Source organism: Daphnia pulicaria, chromosome 3 (assembly GCF_021234035.1).
Source record: "Daphnia pulicaria isolate SC F1-1A chromosome 3, SC_F0-13Bv2, whole genome shotgun sequence".
NCBI lineage: Eukaryota > Metazoa > Arthropoda > Branchiopoda > Diplostraca > Daphniidae > Daphnia > Daphnia pulicaria.
Window position 1 is genome coordinate 8238698 of NC_060915.1, and position 15572 is coordinate 8254269.

Here is a 15572-nt window from a genome sequence, read left to right on the forward strand (position 1 = left end):
TTGCCCAGCTCGTCTCCATTCACGTCACCCAGGAAACGCCGCAGTGTCGCCGTCGAAGAAGAAGAAGAAGAATCCCAAAAATAAAGCCAAAACGCAACAGGGAAAACAAAGTCAAATATACTCGATCCTGTCGCCCATTCTACACGGGGAAGTGAAGACACACGTTCTGGGGTTGAACAGAAAAAAGAAAAAAGAAAACTGTCTGTATTGCCTCTAAATACGGAAAAGGAGAGAGAGCTATATGGGAAGGCGCAACGTTATAGACGTAGCCGAGCGCGAAGACGGTTATCAGTGTCGCCCAGAAACACACGGACAAGGTTCGAGCGCGATTCCAATCTCGGCTGCTGCTGCTGCCATGGGGTCTATACGGGGATGACGGCGCAGAGCACGGCTAAGAACGAAATAAACGACCGATTTTATTTTTTCGTTTTGTTTCTCTTCTTTTCTCTTCTTTTTCTCCAGAGATCAAAAGTCAGCTCCGCAGTCTCCGCAGTCTCCCGAATGGTATATTATTGTTTACTCTGGCGCCCGCAGCAGCAGCAGCTCAGGTCCCTTCTTATCCTTATCTTTATAGTTCTTTAGAGAGAGAGAGCGCGCGCGCTGAAAATGTTTGAAAATGGACATTTTGAATAAACTGTTTTGCTGGCTATTCTGATAAAATATATAGACAATAACTCGATCGGGAGAATGGTTAAACGCGCATGTTTATATCAATCTATTTCTGTCGCGGTGTGCCGTGAGCGGAATTCATTTGAATAAATCAAATCCTAAGATATAAAACGCTCAAAGTTATGCCAAGCGGAGAAGTCTAAAAAAAAAAAGTTGAAATTCGTGTCATATTCCGAGTAGATAGGCGATTCCGGTTCAAACCCACCGCCAAGTATCAACTGGGTCAATCTCAAAGGAGGAAAAATAGAAAAATAAAAAAAACGACCGACAACGCAACAGCAGCGGCCGCAAACAAAAAAAAACATAACGTTCAGCACAGATTGATTTTGACGGCGTCTTTCACCTCCGGCTGACATCCATCTATCATTCCATTCTCCCACTGATCTCTCCACATGAGAAAAATAATAGACAAGAAACAGGAGGATAGAGAGACAAACAAAACAAAAAAAAAAAAGAGAAGCCCAAAAAATGTGTGACTTAACACATCTCCTTGGTTTCGATGAATTAACTCTCACTTTCTCTCTCTCTCTCTAGAGCTCGACTCACATGACGATCATCATCTATCTCGCAAGTCCTAATAAATCAATCAAAAAAAAAAAAAAATGCCAAAAAAGGGGGGAGCCTTTCGCTTTTCTTTCTGTAAAAAGAAAAGCTCTCTCTTTTGAACTTGTTCAACTCTGTGTGCAATGTGCCGAGTGAAAATCTCTTGAATTCCCGCCCGCCCTCTGCGTCCTCAATAGGGTCGAAAGATGACAGTTCAAGAGGAAACGCCAGCCTCCTCTTCTCCTCCGTCACAAGAAGAAGCTAGAAAAAAAAAAATACCTCAAAAGTGTGGCTCCGTCACGTCGGAGAACCAAATGATTTCAAGTAACCCGACCGAGCTTATATAATATAATATAGAAGGAATTTGAGATTTCCAGCTTGAAGAATGTTCCGTAAACGGAATGAGAATGTCTCACTCAAATTAAGTGAATATTTTCAAAAGAAATGAGGTTCGTTCCACAAGGAGTAAGACCACGAAAAAATGTATAATTATTTCCGATGGCGATGTATTTTGTAAATTGTGATAATAACAAGTGCAAAATCATTTAACAATAACAGTATTTAAGTCACGGAAATCGGCGAGATCTCCGTTCTTTCTATAAAACCATCCACGTGTACATAAGATGGAGGATGCGATATGGCCACGGTCGTCGAGAATGTTGTGCGGATGGGCGCTGCTGGGTGCTACTGGGTAGGACTACAAGCCAATGTGAAACCTGAACAACGATAGAGCTCGTTATTTAGACGATGGTGGAAATGAAACGTCGGAGACGAGAGGGCGTTGAGAACTCCCGCCACCACCGCTGCTGGCTGCACCGCCGCTGGGCGGCGCCTTCGGTTAGCTGCTGCAGTTGTCCGCTGCTGCGACGCACAACATTTGCATCGACGATCGCAGTCCCGGCGACTGCCTGGCCCAAGGTTTTAGGCTTTCCTTTGAGCTGCGACGAAGGCGATTTCAGCTGATCGACCGCCATGGTGTACTATTTAACGAGCTGTGCGTCTTGTTTGGCCGGGAGAAAGAGAAAGAATGGAAAATATACCAGCACCGCAGGTCACACGACTCTATCGGGAGTCGTTACAGTCGAAACACAACCGCTCGCACTAGTCTCGACCGAAGGATTGAAGGTTCTCTGTGCACTTGCACTGCAGTCAGCTCAGCTCTCAGCTGATCGATATAGAGGCTGCTGCCTGCTGCTACTCCTGCCCTTTGTTGCTCCAATCGAAACCTCACAGGCCAATTTTAATGAACGTCCAGGCTTGCAAGCGGGCGGCTCACGTCTGAACCTCCTTCTCCTTACCTCTAGATTCTACAGTGCCTGTGTGTGTGTGTGTGTGTGTGTGTGTGTGTGTTCTGTTTCTGTAGGGGGGATTCGACCGAGAAAAAAAAATGGGTGGTTGCGTGATGAGTGTTGTCTTTCCCGCCGCTAGGTGGTGGACGGTGAGGGGAACCCTACATTTTTGAGTGGCTCAAGCGACGACAGATCGCTGATGCTATTTTTGAGGCTTATTTGGAAAAGTGGGGAGTTGGAAATGGGGAGATGAAGGACACACATGAGTGAGGAAAAAGAAATATGGACATAAAGATAACATAATCAAGCCAACTATTCGGACAAATCCTATTGACGACGACACTTGTATACACTTCTAGACATCCTCTCTGATTTGCACTTATTACGTTTCAATCGAATTGGTTTTATTAGTTTTTCTTTGAAATAATCACAAAAAGTTGCTGGTAGCTTTTCGCTACATTTAACCTCATTTCCTAAAGGACAACTTTGAAAACTGACATCGTGTTACCTGAAATGTGGTGCAACATTTGGCACCTGGATAAAAATAAAACGAGCGAGTTTAGATCGGCGCTGACCTACTTGGACGCGTCTTATCTCACAGCCCGGAGCCTCGATAATCGCTATGATGCAAGACCCGTTCTAAATGATTATTCACAAACTAAAATGATGATCGACCCTACGAATAACGTATCGACAATTCGAGATATCCAGCAACAATTCCATCAAAGACAAATCGATCATTGGAACTGTGCCCTGCGATCGATTACGAGACGGTAGCCCAATCGTGTGTGGGTCTGCGCAGGGTATCATATTGATCCACACAAGAAGCGAGAAAAAATAAAATAATTTTTTTTGTTTTCTGCCAAACCGACATGAATAAAATTGCCGTATATATATATATACGTAGTATATTGTTCCAAGTTGCATTTGATTCTACATATTCCCTCTCTACAGTTGTGTCATGTTTAGATCATCAATCTCGGCGCGTGCACTGCATGACTCCCCACAAGCGGGCCACAAACCCACCCAACAACAACTTTCCATTGTCGATTTCAAACGAGATGCAAGTTTGTTATCCTCCAAGTTACAATGAGAGCCCAACTCAGCCGAAGGCTTAGCTAGCTCTCGCAATGCCAATGCCGAAAATCAAAAACAAGAAACTTCAACCGTGATAATGAATCAAACGCGCTCCACATATTCACTGTATCCAAGAGTAGTTGGTATGTAATATAGCCTATGTATGTAACATATTACGGATCAACTCTTGCATTTTTATCGCCTGAATTCTACGTATTTCCACAACTGCATTATATCCATTTGTTATGACGTGCTGAGCCGTCTTTGCTAAAATATAATTTGCTACAGGTACGGTAGATGCTGTTTAGTCGTAAATAATACCTGATTATTAGAAATGTTGGAAATGTCATTTAGAAAATCTGCGCTTGTCCGTGCAACGCCTACATAACGTGATTAATACCAATTGGTTTAGCGAACACAAGCTACACTGGTGAATGTATGTGCATACTTTAATTGGGCTAGAGAAGGGAAAGTACTGGGAAAAATGTAATTATGCGCCACAAATTAAAACGTAACAAAAAACCAACAAATCTAAGAAACCAAATCCAACTAAGAGACGTGATTGTGAGTGACGGCTAATTAACTCATCGTGAGTGGTTATATCGTTATCTCGATGTGACCACACCCGCTTATAATACGTATACGCGCTCATTTGATGGTGGGTCCTTTTTTTGTGTGTGTGCCTGCTGGGCTTCAGCTATTTCAAGGCATATGCTTCAATCGATCACCAACCATATGTACCAAGGCTCTGCCAAGCAATTTCGACATACTTTCACCAATTCGAAATTGTCAAGAAAATTTGAATAGGACGTCTGGATATTCAACAAGCAATGCTTCTTTCAACTCGATGCACCCACACAATAAGTGGCAACGGGGAATAATTCAAAAAGCACTCGCACAAAGACGACTTGCAATTTCATTTGCAGACGCAGTTTGTGTATCCTGCTGCAATCGATGCGATGGATTCCGGAGTTTTCGGTGAATAGACGCTCGTCTTTATTCCCTCTTGGGCTTCCAAGACTGAATAAGGGGCCAGCTGGGGGCCAGGGTAGGGTCTTATTAGATGACGGTTTCGGTCTTAAAGTAATTATCTGCGGTTACTTTTTTCTTAAGAGTGGGGCTCAATGTAATTTAAAGCGACGAACTAATAGATACTAAAATTATTCCAATCCGACCAGCGGATCTCGAGTTTAGGGGGAGGGGTCGATTTTTAAAAACATGGCTAATCAGAATTAGAAGATTAGTGTCGTCTGCTATCAATTTGTAAGTTTTCTCCTTTCAAAAAAGAAGTGAAGAGAAGTTATCAGTGAATGATAATGATAACTATGGTGAACCAAACGATAATTTTTTGGGAAACTTTGCTGCACGAAACACAGCACAAGAAATTTCAAAAATATAATCATCGTGTGAACTCTGGTCACGGCTCTTTATAGAGTGGCTTGATGGTTGATGCACACTCCACACACTCCATGCTTTTTAGCAGGTAAATAAAAGTAAGAAACCAATGAAATTATTATGGGAGCTTAAATAGAAGAGTTTAACTTGTTTTAGATTTGTGAAATGTTAGTTCCCTGACTAGCATTTACCATGCATAAGCCCCCTGTCGATGCATTGCTGTTTCTTTGCACCAGTTTGCACTATGTAACCTGTTCCTTTGTGCAGATTGCAGCCATCATAACAACAAGGTATGCCAGCTTTGCTACCTGTCATCACCAGCAATCTAAGTCTCATCATTGCTTGGGTAATGATTTTCATTAATTTTTTCCTATGACCTGCTAGTTATATTTTCATGATCAGACTTGAATGGATCCAGTTTATTACGTCAAAACCTTAAATTCTTCTATTTAGTTTAAACAATACAATTATTTACATTAACATTTATTAACAATTAGGTCCCATCACTGTCTCATTTTCAACTTTTCCTTACTTGTTGATTCTGTAAATATTATTCGTAAACCTCTTTTTAAATTTTTATTTAGATAAACAGCATCCCGTTTGATTGGAGAAACCACCAATGTCGGTCGAGTTACGGATCTCCTCTTCCCCTTTGTTTAAATGTCCACACCCATGCGAGTGTGGGGGTATTTACGAGGACACCCTTTTCCCTATTCCACCTATCCGGATTCAACTTTTCTGCGGATGGAGCACTTGTGGTTTGTGGATGCCTGGCCGTATTTCCCAGGCATAAAGGTAGGACAAATTTATCTCTGTTATTCCTTTTTGACTATTTGGGGACGTTGTTTATGAGTCGTGACAGTACGGAGTACGATTATTCCTGAGCTATGCGGCTGACTGGAACTCGTTTTCTCTTGCCGTTTTTGTTGACTCAGTTAGGGTTCATTAAATAACTCATTTGAGCTAGAACGACTACAGATCAAGACTGTTTTTGTACCTCACAAATATTCTGTGGGTAAACAATCAAATTCAAAAATATTTCAACTTTAAACACTTCAAGCAAAGTGCAACTAGAAAATTGTATGAGCAAGAGGGACCTCCCGCCACCCCGTCACCTCCTCTCTAAATTCAATCGATTATATTCAACAATTGCATTCCCCCTTGAATACAATAATATTGTTGATTAAATGTTGTCAGACGCTCGCGTAATGAACAGGCGGTTGGGGTGTAATCATATACTACGGTAATGAACAGGAAGACGATAGATGGGCCGAATAAGCGATGACCATAATTAAAGGCCTGCAGGCTATGAAGGATCTAACGCGTAGAGAGAAGAAGATCTGTGGTGAGTTGTGACTTACGATTCAAGACGAGAGCTGGACGAGTGGAAGCGTGTCTGGCGATGCAGGTTCAGATTGGCTGAACGACGTACGACGACCCGAGTTGATTCCCCCAAGGTTTTCCATGATTCTTCCGGCGAAAGCGACGGAATATTCGCCTCAGAAAAAAGCGGAGATTCGGTCACGTTCGCCTCACAAATGCCGTTCGGACTCGTAGTGCTCGTTCTGTAAGGCAATTAAAACTTTATAATTGGAATACGGCAATCAAGCAATCGGTTCCATAATTTAGGCTACTCTTTGAATTTTTATTTATTTTTTTTTTTTTGAAACCGGCCCATATTTAGTGTGTTCTACGGCGGCAACGGCGCTCTCTAACTGACGTAATTCCTTCGTATAAACGCCATCTAACAGCGTTCGACTTTACTTTGTATCACAAATACGATTTTTAATAACAAACAAAACAATCATATTACCGATTATGTTTTTTGTAAATGTAATTACTATGCAGAATTCGTAAACGGTGTTGGTAATCGGCAACAATGTGCTTTACATTTTTTTTATCACTGAAAATAAACAATGAATAGGGACGAATTCTGAAAAGTATATGCGACGAAAATTTAGCGACTTACAGACCGCCAGGATCACTTTGATGAAACACGGATGTCGGTTTTTTGTTGACGTGATTAGGATAGATGAACCGAGTGAAAGCGGCCTGAAATTCAGGTGAGTCTTTCTGACTATCAAGCGACAGATTGTTTCGGGTACCGGACATCATCAACAACCGACGATGTTGAGCGGCTGACAAAGGAGCTTCTCTCCCATTGTTCCAATGAACTGTTGTTGATGAAGCCGTTGGTGATTTCGTCCACTCGCTCATTTTTTTCAGTTGCTGGAACGTATCGGATAAGAAAGCTTTTCTTGTTTTGCAATCTTGGCCAACGTCAAGTTGATAAGAATAGAGTTCCTCTTCTGATCTGCATATGTTTCTTTTGAATTGCTGTGGATTACAAAAACATTTTAAATAACAGAGCAACATTTGTAATAGCAGTTCTTTGACTTAGAATAATACGTATAATGTACAATCAATCAATTTGAAAATTTTCGAACAATATTGTCAGTTTTTTTAGAAATCAAATCAACGAAATGTTTGCTCTTTCTCAAAAAATCATTCAAAAAGAGTAACGCTGGAGTGCGCAGTGTCCGCACATTTCCTCTACAACGTCAAAAAGATGAAGATTTATGTCCCACATTCCAAGCATTTGGTATAAATCTACGTAAATTTGAGATTTATCACATAACATGACGTAAACTTGACAGTCATAAAATCCCATGGATAAAAGAGAGTTTTTCAAAGTACATGTGAAAAATAAATTTATTTGTATAGACTGCTTGTTTGAATTAAAGTTCCCATGTCTGCGAAGCACTTTAGCAGACCCGGCTTACGCACCAGAAGGGATTGCCAGGCTTCCGGTGTGTCTACATTTTTGATTGGTGAAATTTCCTTCTGACATTTTGAGGCAAGACAAAGAATTGCTGTCAGTTGTGAAGTTATCATCGTAAAATTGTAGTACTCTTATAGTCTTATAAGCTTCTACAAGATGGAAAACTGATAGTAGGTCTACAGGGGCAAGCCGGGCGCCGTAATGAAAAATGTAGGCTCAATTGAATGGAAGTAAGCGGACTACAGGAATAAGAATGACGATTTATTTTTCTGCTGTGGAGGAACTCTGGTGAAGGTTAAAAATAAATAAAAACGAATGGGTTGCCAGGTGCCGGCGTACGTACGACTTTTCCAAACAAATCTATTTTTCAGAATAGAATCAAGCGAATGGTTTGGTGACATTGGCTGGAAGAATTTGGTTACAAATCCATTGAGAGTTCATCATAAAAAATAATAAAGGCCTTTTCTCAAGGAGTAACGCAGCACCCTACGATCTCATTATTAACTCATAAAGTCAACCGCGGAGTCTTTGCTATATTACAGAATAGTGGCATTTGGAAATGTATGTTGGTAAATATTGTTACAAGCTATACGCTTTACTTTCAGTAATTTTTTGTGTGTTTTCAAAAGATTTTGGATTTTCTATTTTCTAAAATATCTAATCTCGACCGAAATACTTGCGGTCCCTGCGAATTAGATTGTTTACTATGCTAGAATTATCCTCTTTGCTTTTTTGTTCTTAAATAATGCAAATGGCATTGAAAAACTGAAGTGAGCAGCTTACTTTATTGCTTTGGGATGATTCACACGATGAAGGACTCTGCGGCAACGAAGCTGACCCACACACTTTTTCGCAGCTCTTCAGGTAGGAAATGGAAGTAGGCCTATATCGGTTGACGGATGCATATCCATCGTTCAATCTCAACGAAAGTCTGCTTTTGCGAGATTTTACGGCTGCTGTCGTTACATCGTTGACCATGTCGGATAGGAACAGTACTGACAATTTTTGAGAAAACAAATCGTTGTTGGAGAAATATACCTTATGGCAGGGTGTGTTGATTCACATATGTTACGTCGTCATCATAAAGAAACTAACAACCGATTCCATTACCCACCTGTGCACACGCATACGTATTTCAGCTGGTGTACGCAGAAATACTCGCGCAGTGGATACATTTTCGATTTGAACCCAGACTAAACTTTATTTTAAAGCCATTGGACAATGTTTTAAAAAAATTATCGCAAAAAGAATAACAAAATCGACGAGTAACTTGTGCATAAAATTCAAAGCTTGAATTGAAATTCCAATTTTATTTTATTTTTGTTTTTGAAATTTTTACTCAACCTATTGTTTCAAAAGTTTTGAAACCCTGGGAAGACATTTTCATTTTGCGCAATTCACTAATAATACGGATTGCATAATTACAAAATATTTCAGGCCCGTTATAATGACTTGCACAGTTTCCGTACAAAGTTAAATGTAAACATTATTAATTGTTTAAAATGAATATAAGCAGTTTAGAAACTCACCAGTTCACTAGCTCGAAGGGATGTCAAACTGAAAATGCAGTGTTTTATTTTTAAAAAAATGTAATCTAATTTTTTAGACGACGTTTTTTTTCATCCGTCGGATTTCGTTAATGTCCTCGTCTATGGTTAACCGCAAAGTTACGAAAAAAGTAAGTAAGAGAGAAAAATAGTAAAAAAAAAAAAATTGTGGGGTTCTTGGGTTTTTACTGATGTCGATTTACTTCCACATTGCACCACACTGAATATTTCAAATACAAATATTTCGTATTTTCTAAACTACTCATATTCTGTCGCATTCTCCGCAATGTTGCAAAGAAACGATTAGCGTTGAATTTGAAATCAAGATTTTCACCAACGTTTTTTACCAGTAAACGAGATCACGGCAATATACGACAACCAACAACATTTTTAAAAACTGGGAAGCAACATGTGCTGTACGATTATATTCAAACACATAGGATAAAATTTAACTAGAACTACAAGGGAAAATTTTTCAAGTTAGACGAATAAGACAACAGTGCAGAAAATAGGAAGATGCACATAATTTATGGAAGACGGGAAATTGTTCTCATTAATTTTCTTGTATTTGAAAATCCTCTATTTATCTGTAGGCCGGAGATGGACTCATTAATAGAGATGGAACTGTTTAGTAGTGAAAATACGTACGTATGTGGAACGAACTGCCCTTCATTTGACTGCAAATCGTTTTGTTTGGTGTAATTTTCCAGCAAATGCCTCCTATCTGTAGGTGGATCATTTAGGAACACTAGTGGTATAGAACTAACACGCAATTGCTAGATGATTGAAAAATAAATTGCCATCCTTTCTGAAAAGGACACTGAACATTAAACACAAATTTGGACGGCGAGGAACATCCGGTAATTTACTCATGCGCCCATTATGATGCAAATGTAAAAAAAAAAACTCGATTAGGTCGTCGAATATTATTTCCCAATAATGCTTGAAGCATATGTTGGCCTCGGCTGAGGATGCGCATGTCCGTAAGAGGAACTCCAAGCAGAGAAAAGGAACTCTACGAGTTTTGATCCTTGAAAAGGCAGTCTTGTCTTACATTGCATACTAGTAGCATTTTAGACGGAGTTCATTTGAGATGTTAGCATTTCTTACGCTCCAGTTCTTCTTCAACGCTACTGTTAAGTGAGTAGGTCGATCGCAACATATTCCGTTAATCAATCCACCAAGCACGACACAGTAGCAGGTGTCGGCAGGTGTTCGTCAGCTTATTACGCTAATATTATTTTTATAAACGAAGCTTATTCCTGAAAATCATTGACATTTTTTCTTTCATGTCGTATCTACGTATGTAACTCTGTTATTGCTAAATCATCGAAAAAAATCTCTAACTGGCATTACAAATTAATGAAACAAAAATTATTTTTGCTTAAACCGGAAATGTTAAGAGTCCCAATAAGATATTTATTAAACGGCATCGTATATATAGACACAGTTCAATTTAAGGTAACTAATTGCAATATTTCTAATTTTTTAAATTATACGAATAGTGATAGATTGACAAAGCTAGTTTGATTTAAAACAGACGAATTACATTCATTTTATACCTCTATACTATGTATGACTATTTATTTAAAAAAGTATAAAAGTAAAGCTAGCTTAGATTAAAAGCACTTTTCTGTTATTAGGTAAGTGGATTGTAATGATAGACCTATATGTGTACGTCAGAAAAGGAAATGGCTAAGAATAAAAGAAAGAACAATAGCGCGAGAACGAGGAAAAGGAAGAAAGGTCTTGACTCGCGAGACAGCTTCTTTCTATTAGGGATCGCCGGATCGGATTACAACAATTGATATCGGACGATTCCAACGATTTTTATTGGTTACAGCTGCGTGTGAAAATATATTAACTGGAAAAAGCACTCGACATTGCACGCTACGTCGAACGAAAAATTCCGATGGCCTTTCCTCCCATCCCATCTCCATAGAATATTTCTGGTTATTTGATAGGCCTCAATAAACGTTTAAAAATTGAAATCACCATTTATGTACTAAATACGGGACGCAAACACCACTCATGGCTGTTTGAAAAAAAATTATGCAGAGATCATCTCATATTCTCATTGTTTTAAAACAGTGATTATAATTCTAGAAGATTTGCCTACGTAATTTAACCAAGGCTGTAATGAAACGGAAAACAAATTGAAGCGCAAATTATGTAACTTGCTGACTTACTGCGCTAATTTACTGAATTAAACACGCAACTTAATATTTATTCATAGAAAAATCATTGAAGTATTTGTTCAATTTAGGTTTACCATGTCTCGCTGTTTTATTTTGCTGTTGATCATATCGCAATTGACGAAGATCAATACAATTTGTGGGCTGGAGCTGACCTCATCACTCATTGAAGAGAACGTAAATCAACGTGATGATTTTGCTGAGATGGGGATTTCGCAATTATGGGATGATAAAGAGATAGTTTACTTGAGTAATCAATCTCGTGGTCGCCGTTCAACCTATGAAAATGTTTTGTTTCAAAATGGTAGTCAATACCCCATGAAGGCGACAGACGAAAATAATTTTTGTCGCGCTCCGGACGGCCAATATTTGCCCATCGATCTCTTTGCTTTGGATACTTGCGCTCGATGCTATCACTACATCCCGGACAACCCATCTTTTTTTCACCGCAATAGCAAATGGAATCCGAAGGTGGTCAGAGTGCAGAGTGTGCAGACAGCAGGCACTTTTTATAACGTCACTTTTTTGGTCCATAACCGAAACAACTTAACGGCAAGCAAAATACTTCCTCTATTTAACTAAACACAAAGAGCATTTTTAAAATAACGTTTCCTTCATTAAAAATTTTCGTTTAATGAACAGTTGCATGTGATTTCAGAATAGCACAGAATAAAATCAGCTTTAAAAAAATATATTTTTACATTCGCCTTTAAAACAAACATTCTTTTGATATTTGTTTTACAGTTAGCCGTCGATTCTGAAGACAATGAAAGTCAACTACACATGTCTTTTATTGATTTAAAATCACAAGATAAATGGAAATCGTGTTGCAAGGCCGCTGTGGATTGCTGCTACCAAATGCTTGGATTTACGGAATCAAGCGACGTTGCTAATCAGAATCAAAATATTAATTTACTGGATCGACAAATGCACTCTGCAGCAAACGAAACTTCATCAAAGTCGAAGTATTGTCCCCCTACATGGGATGGTTGGACGTGTTGGCCACAAACCAGTCCGAATCAAGTGGCTCTTGCTCAGTGCCCCCATTTCATCTATTTTGAAACTGAGCCCCCAGCATGTGCACGTAAGTAGAAAAAATCTGATTGTCATAGCGTAACAAGATTACATCTTTCAAGATTTGTGAATAATACTAGGTAACGCCGAAAAGGTATGCACGCTTGACGGGACATGGTATCGACGTGGAGAAACAGGTGCCTCTACAGAAAAAACGAATTATAGTCCTTGCAGTCCTGTCGGCACGTTAAAACAACGGGCACATGTACACCTATATGCATATGCTGTCTCAGTTGCCACGCTTCTGCCCGCTATTTTCATCTTCTACTCCTACAAGTATGTTTTTTATTCATTAACCAAATTTAAATAGTCAATTGTATTATTTTCAGCATAAACAAAAATCATAGCAGAACTCACCTCAAAAAGAAACTAATCTTTGATCATTTATTTTGATTCAGGCAGCTAAATGTTTATCGGATACGGCTACATAAGAACATGTTCATTTCCATTTTACTGAACTCCATACTCGTAATAGTTTTCAAAGTTTTCATGATTTTACCACAAATTGCGACTTCAGGCAAAAAAGATTCTTACATAAACCAGGTATTTTTCAATAATAATTCTACAAAAAATACATGATACGATACGTGCGTAGGTTTTTGTGGTGGGAAAATTAACTTTAATAATCATCTTCATATGACATTTGCAGAATGCACTGGTTTGTCGTCTGATGTTAATCACCGTGAAATACCTGCGATTAACTAATTACGCGTGGATGTGAGTAGGATACTTGTCTATCGTACGCAAGTTTTACGAGCTGAACACTTAATTAAAAATATTACTATACGTTGTAGGTTTTGTGAGGGCTTCTATCTTCATCGATTAATCGCTGCCGCATTTGCTGAACAAAGCTGTTTCTCCGTCTTTTACGTTATTGGCTGGGGTAATTTTTTGAAATGATATAATATGTGGATAAATTCTTCGGCAAACACCCCCACTATAAATCGGTGGTTTGTCTAGAAATGGATGCACTTAAAGCAATATGAGTCGGTACGATTGAACTACTATTATACTCTTTCATTTAGTTCTTCCGCTGTTCCCAATTGGAATCTATGCCATCATACGTTCAATATGGTATTCATAAATTTAATTTAAAATAAAAAATTAAAAAAATTAAAGATTAACTGCCGAGTATTAATTGAAATGTTTGATTTTAGGTATGACAGCCGCTGTTGGATAGAACCGATTGAAGCATGGGAATGGGTATTGAACACACCCTGCCTATTTTCTTTAGTGGTATGTTTATGAAAGATAATGCAAAAATTAATTTCCATTTTCATGTAATGACAATATTTACATCTAGGTGAATCTGATTTTCTTAGTAAATATTATTCGCATATTAGTAATGAAACTAAGATCCACAAATACCGCTGAACCGAGCCAATACAGGTAAGCATTATAAATGATAAAAATAATTAGTAAGTTAGAAAAGCAAGTAAATCTTGAATTTCAATACTAAGATGTCGTTAGTTTAACATAATTAAATTTCTATCTTTTCTAGGAAAGCAGTTCGAGCTACTCTGGTCTTAGTTCCCCTGGTATTAAGGACCGAATGATATTTTTGTTCCGTACTACATTTTACTTTCTAAATTTTCTCTCTAGTTTGGCCTTCATTTTGTCGTGACCATCTATCGCCCGTCAAAAGATGGTTGCGATTGGATAGAATTTTATCATTATGCGAACGCCTTACTCGACGGATTACAAGGATTCTTGGTTGCCATCATATTTTGTTATGGGAACGGCGAAGTAATTTTCTTTTAAATCTTTTATACTAGTTACATAACAATGTAAAATTATTTTAATTTATGTTTTTTACTTCTATGCAGGTTCACTACTTGTTGAAACGATCTTACAGACGCTTTAAGGAACAGCGTTGTCTTAGAACAACCAGAAACAATAGACGAAGAAGAACTGAACGGGGGCAAGAAGAAGAAGAGGGAGGGGCGGAAGGCATTGGGTGCTCAGTTTTTCTTGGTCGGAGCAACTTTTCAACAACACACTTTTCTTTGGCAGATTGCTCTCCCAATCCACATCAAAAACCACTAATGACTACTAGTGGACGAAGCTCTGTATCGGACGAAAGACATTTCTTGAATGAGGGAGATTCTACGGTTAATGTTGTCAGAAACATATTACCAGAACCTAGTGGGCATGACAGCCTGTTAAATTCGCACTTAAAAGCGTACAATAGACAGGAAATGTATAAATTGAATTTGAGGAATCCCCATATTAGGGAAACTTGCCTCGATAATGACAACTAACAACGGTCATTCACAAATTACCCTTTCAATTTGGATTTCCTGATTTAACTTTTAATCCATAATAAAAGAAGCTACCAACAAGATTCGAATTCAAAACTAATTGACATACCGAAATAACCAACTTTGTCAAGTTTTACCGACTCTGCAAAATCGTCAGTTGCGAGGCTTCGTTTGCTGTCATATAGTTTAGTGTTTTATAAATGGGTTAAATGATTTAAAATTAACGTGTAATTATTCCCCTGCACAATTTCATGAATGCGGCTTCTTGGGAATTCTATATTATTTATTTACTGTGAATATTCATATTTTATTTCATTGTTTTTGTAACCAATTCATTAGTTCAGACAAAAAAGATGTTATTCCCATTAACGTGTAGTAAACGGAAAAGTAGCTCGTGTTAAACTAAAAAATCTAGTTTCTTTCGTATTCACTCCGCAATCCAAGTTGAGATTATAAACTTATTTAAAACTTAAACGGAAACGGAACGGAACTTTTCATGATTTCATCATCTAATTCATTCTCTTCCACTATTGCGAGATCGCGCAACAAAGCACTGTCACAACTGTAGGCGTCTGCTGTTCTGTTTTTCACACGTGGAAACGGTGGAAATACTTGTACTTGAACGTGTACTTGACTTCAGTTTTAGGTTTTTTAGTGAAACTCGTTGGCAGTAGACATTTGGTACTTGTTAGTTGTTCCATTCGATAGAAAAAGGCGTTATTTGTAAATTTTTTCTAAAA

The 15572-nt window shown here is 38.5% G+C and overlaps 2 protein-coding genes across 7 annotated transcripts in view; one reads left to right on the forward strand and one right to left on the reverse strand.

Annotated features, from left to right (window-relative positions):
* The window catches only part of LOC124329000 (rap1 GTPase-activating protein 1-like), a 52473-nt gene extending 43146 nt beyond the window's left edge, over positions 1 to 9327 (reverse strand). The window contains exons 1-5 of one of the 2 annotated variants that reach the window (XM_046787883.1): positions 9285 to 9327; positions 8539 to 8750; positions 6943 to 7310; positions 6787 to 6876; positions 6335 to 6538 (exon numbers count right to left, since the gene is read on the reverse strand). In XM_046787883.1, coding sequence (XP_046643839.1) covers positions 6335 to 6538; positions 6787 to 6876; positions 6943 to 7310; positions 8539 to 8733 — 857 coding nt within the window. In that variant the 5' untranslated portion in view covers positions 8734 to 8750; positions 9285 to 9327. The remainder of the gene's footprint in view (positions 1 to 6334; positions 6539 to 6786; positions 6877 to 6942; positions 7311 to 8538; positions 8751 to 9284) is intronic. The other variant, XM_046787884.1, reaches the window with a different exon arrangement.
* On the forward strand, positions 4805 to 15235 carry LOC124329045 (calcitonin gene-related peptide type 1 receptor-like). Of its 5 annotated transcripts, none has more exons than XM_046787985.1 (14): positions 4805 to 5071; positions 5241 to 5319; positions 5558 to 5768; positions 12242 to 12581; positions 12652 to 12847; positions 12970 to 13114; positions 13221 to 13288; positions 13366 to 13454; positions 13597 to 13645; positions 13729 to 13807; positions 13875 to 13960; positions 14073 to 14109; positions 14174 to 14317; positions 14398 to 15235. In XM_046787985.1, the coding sequence occupies exons 3-14, from the start codon at positions 5634 to 5636 to the stop codon at positions 14830 to 14832; spliced, it is 1803 nt and encodes a 600-aa protein (XP_046643941.1). In that variant the 5' UTR covers positions 4805 to 5071; positions 5241 to 5319; positions 5558 to 5633; the 3' UTR covers positions 14833 to 15235. The 5 variants fall into 5 exon arrangements, with proteins under 5 accessions (XP_046643941.1, XP_046643940.1, XP_046643939.1 ...); XM_046787984.1 differs by having other exon boundaries at positions 4805 to 5061; positions 5130 to 5319; XM_046787983.1 differs by having other exon boundaries at positions 4805 to 5061.
* The last annotated feature ends 337 nt before the right edge of the window (positions 15236 to 15572 follow it).

Coding starts and splice junctions, on each gene's coding strand:
- LOC124329045 (XM_046787981.1), top strand. CDS start 10,396: ATGTTAGCATTTCTTACGCTCCAGTTCTTCTTCAACGCTACTGTTAA. Junction 12,848..12,969: donor TTCATCTTCTACTCCTACAA/GTATGTTTTTTA, acceptor ATTTTGATTCAG/GCAGCTAAATGTTTATCGGA. Junction 13,115..13,220: donor AAGATTCTTACATAAACCAG/GTATTTTTCAAT, acceptor TGACATTTGCAG/AATGCACTGGTTTGTCGTCT.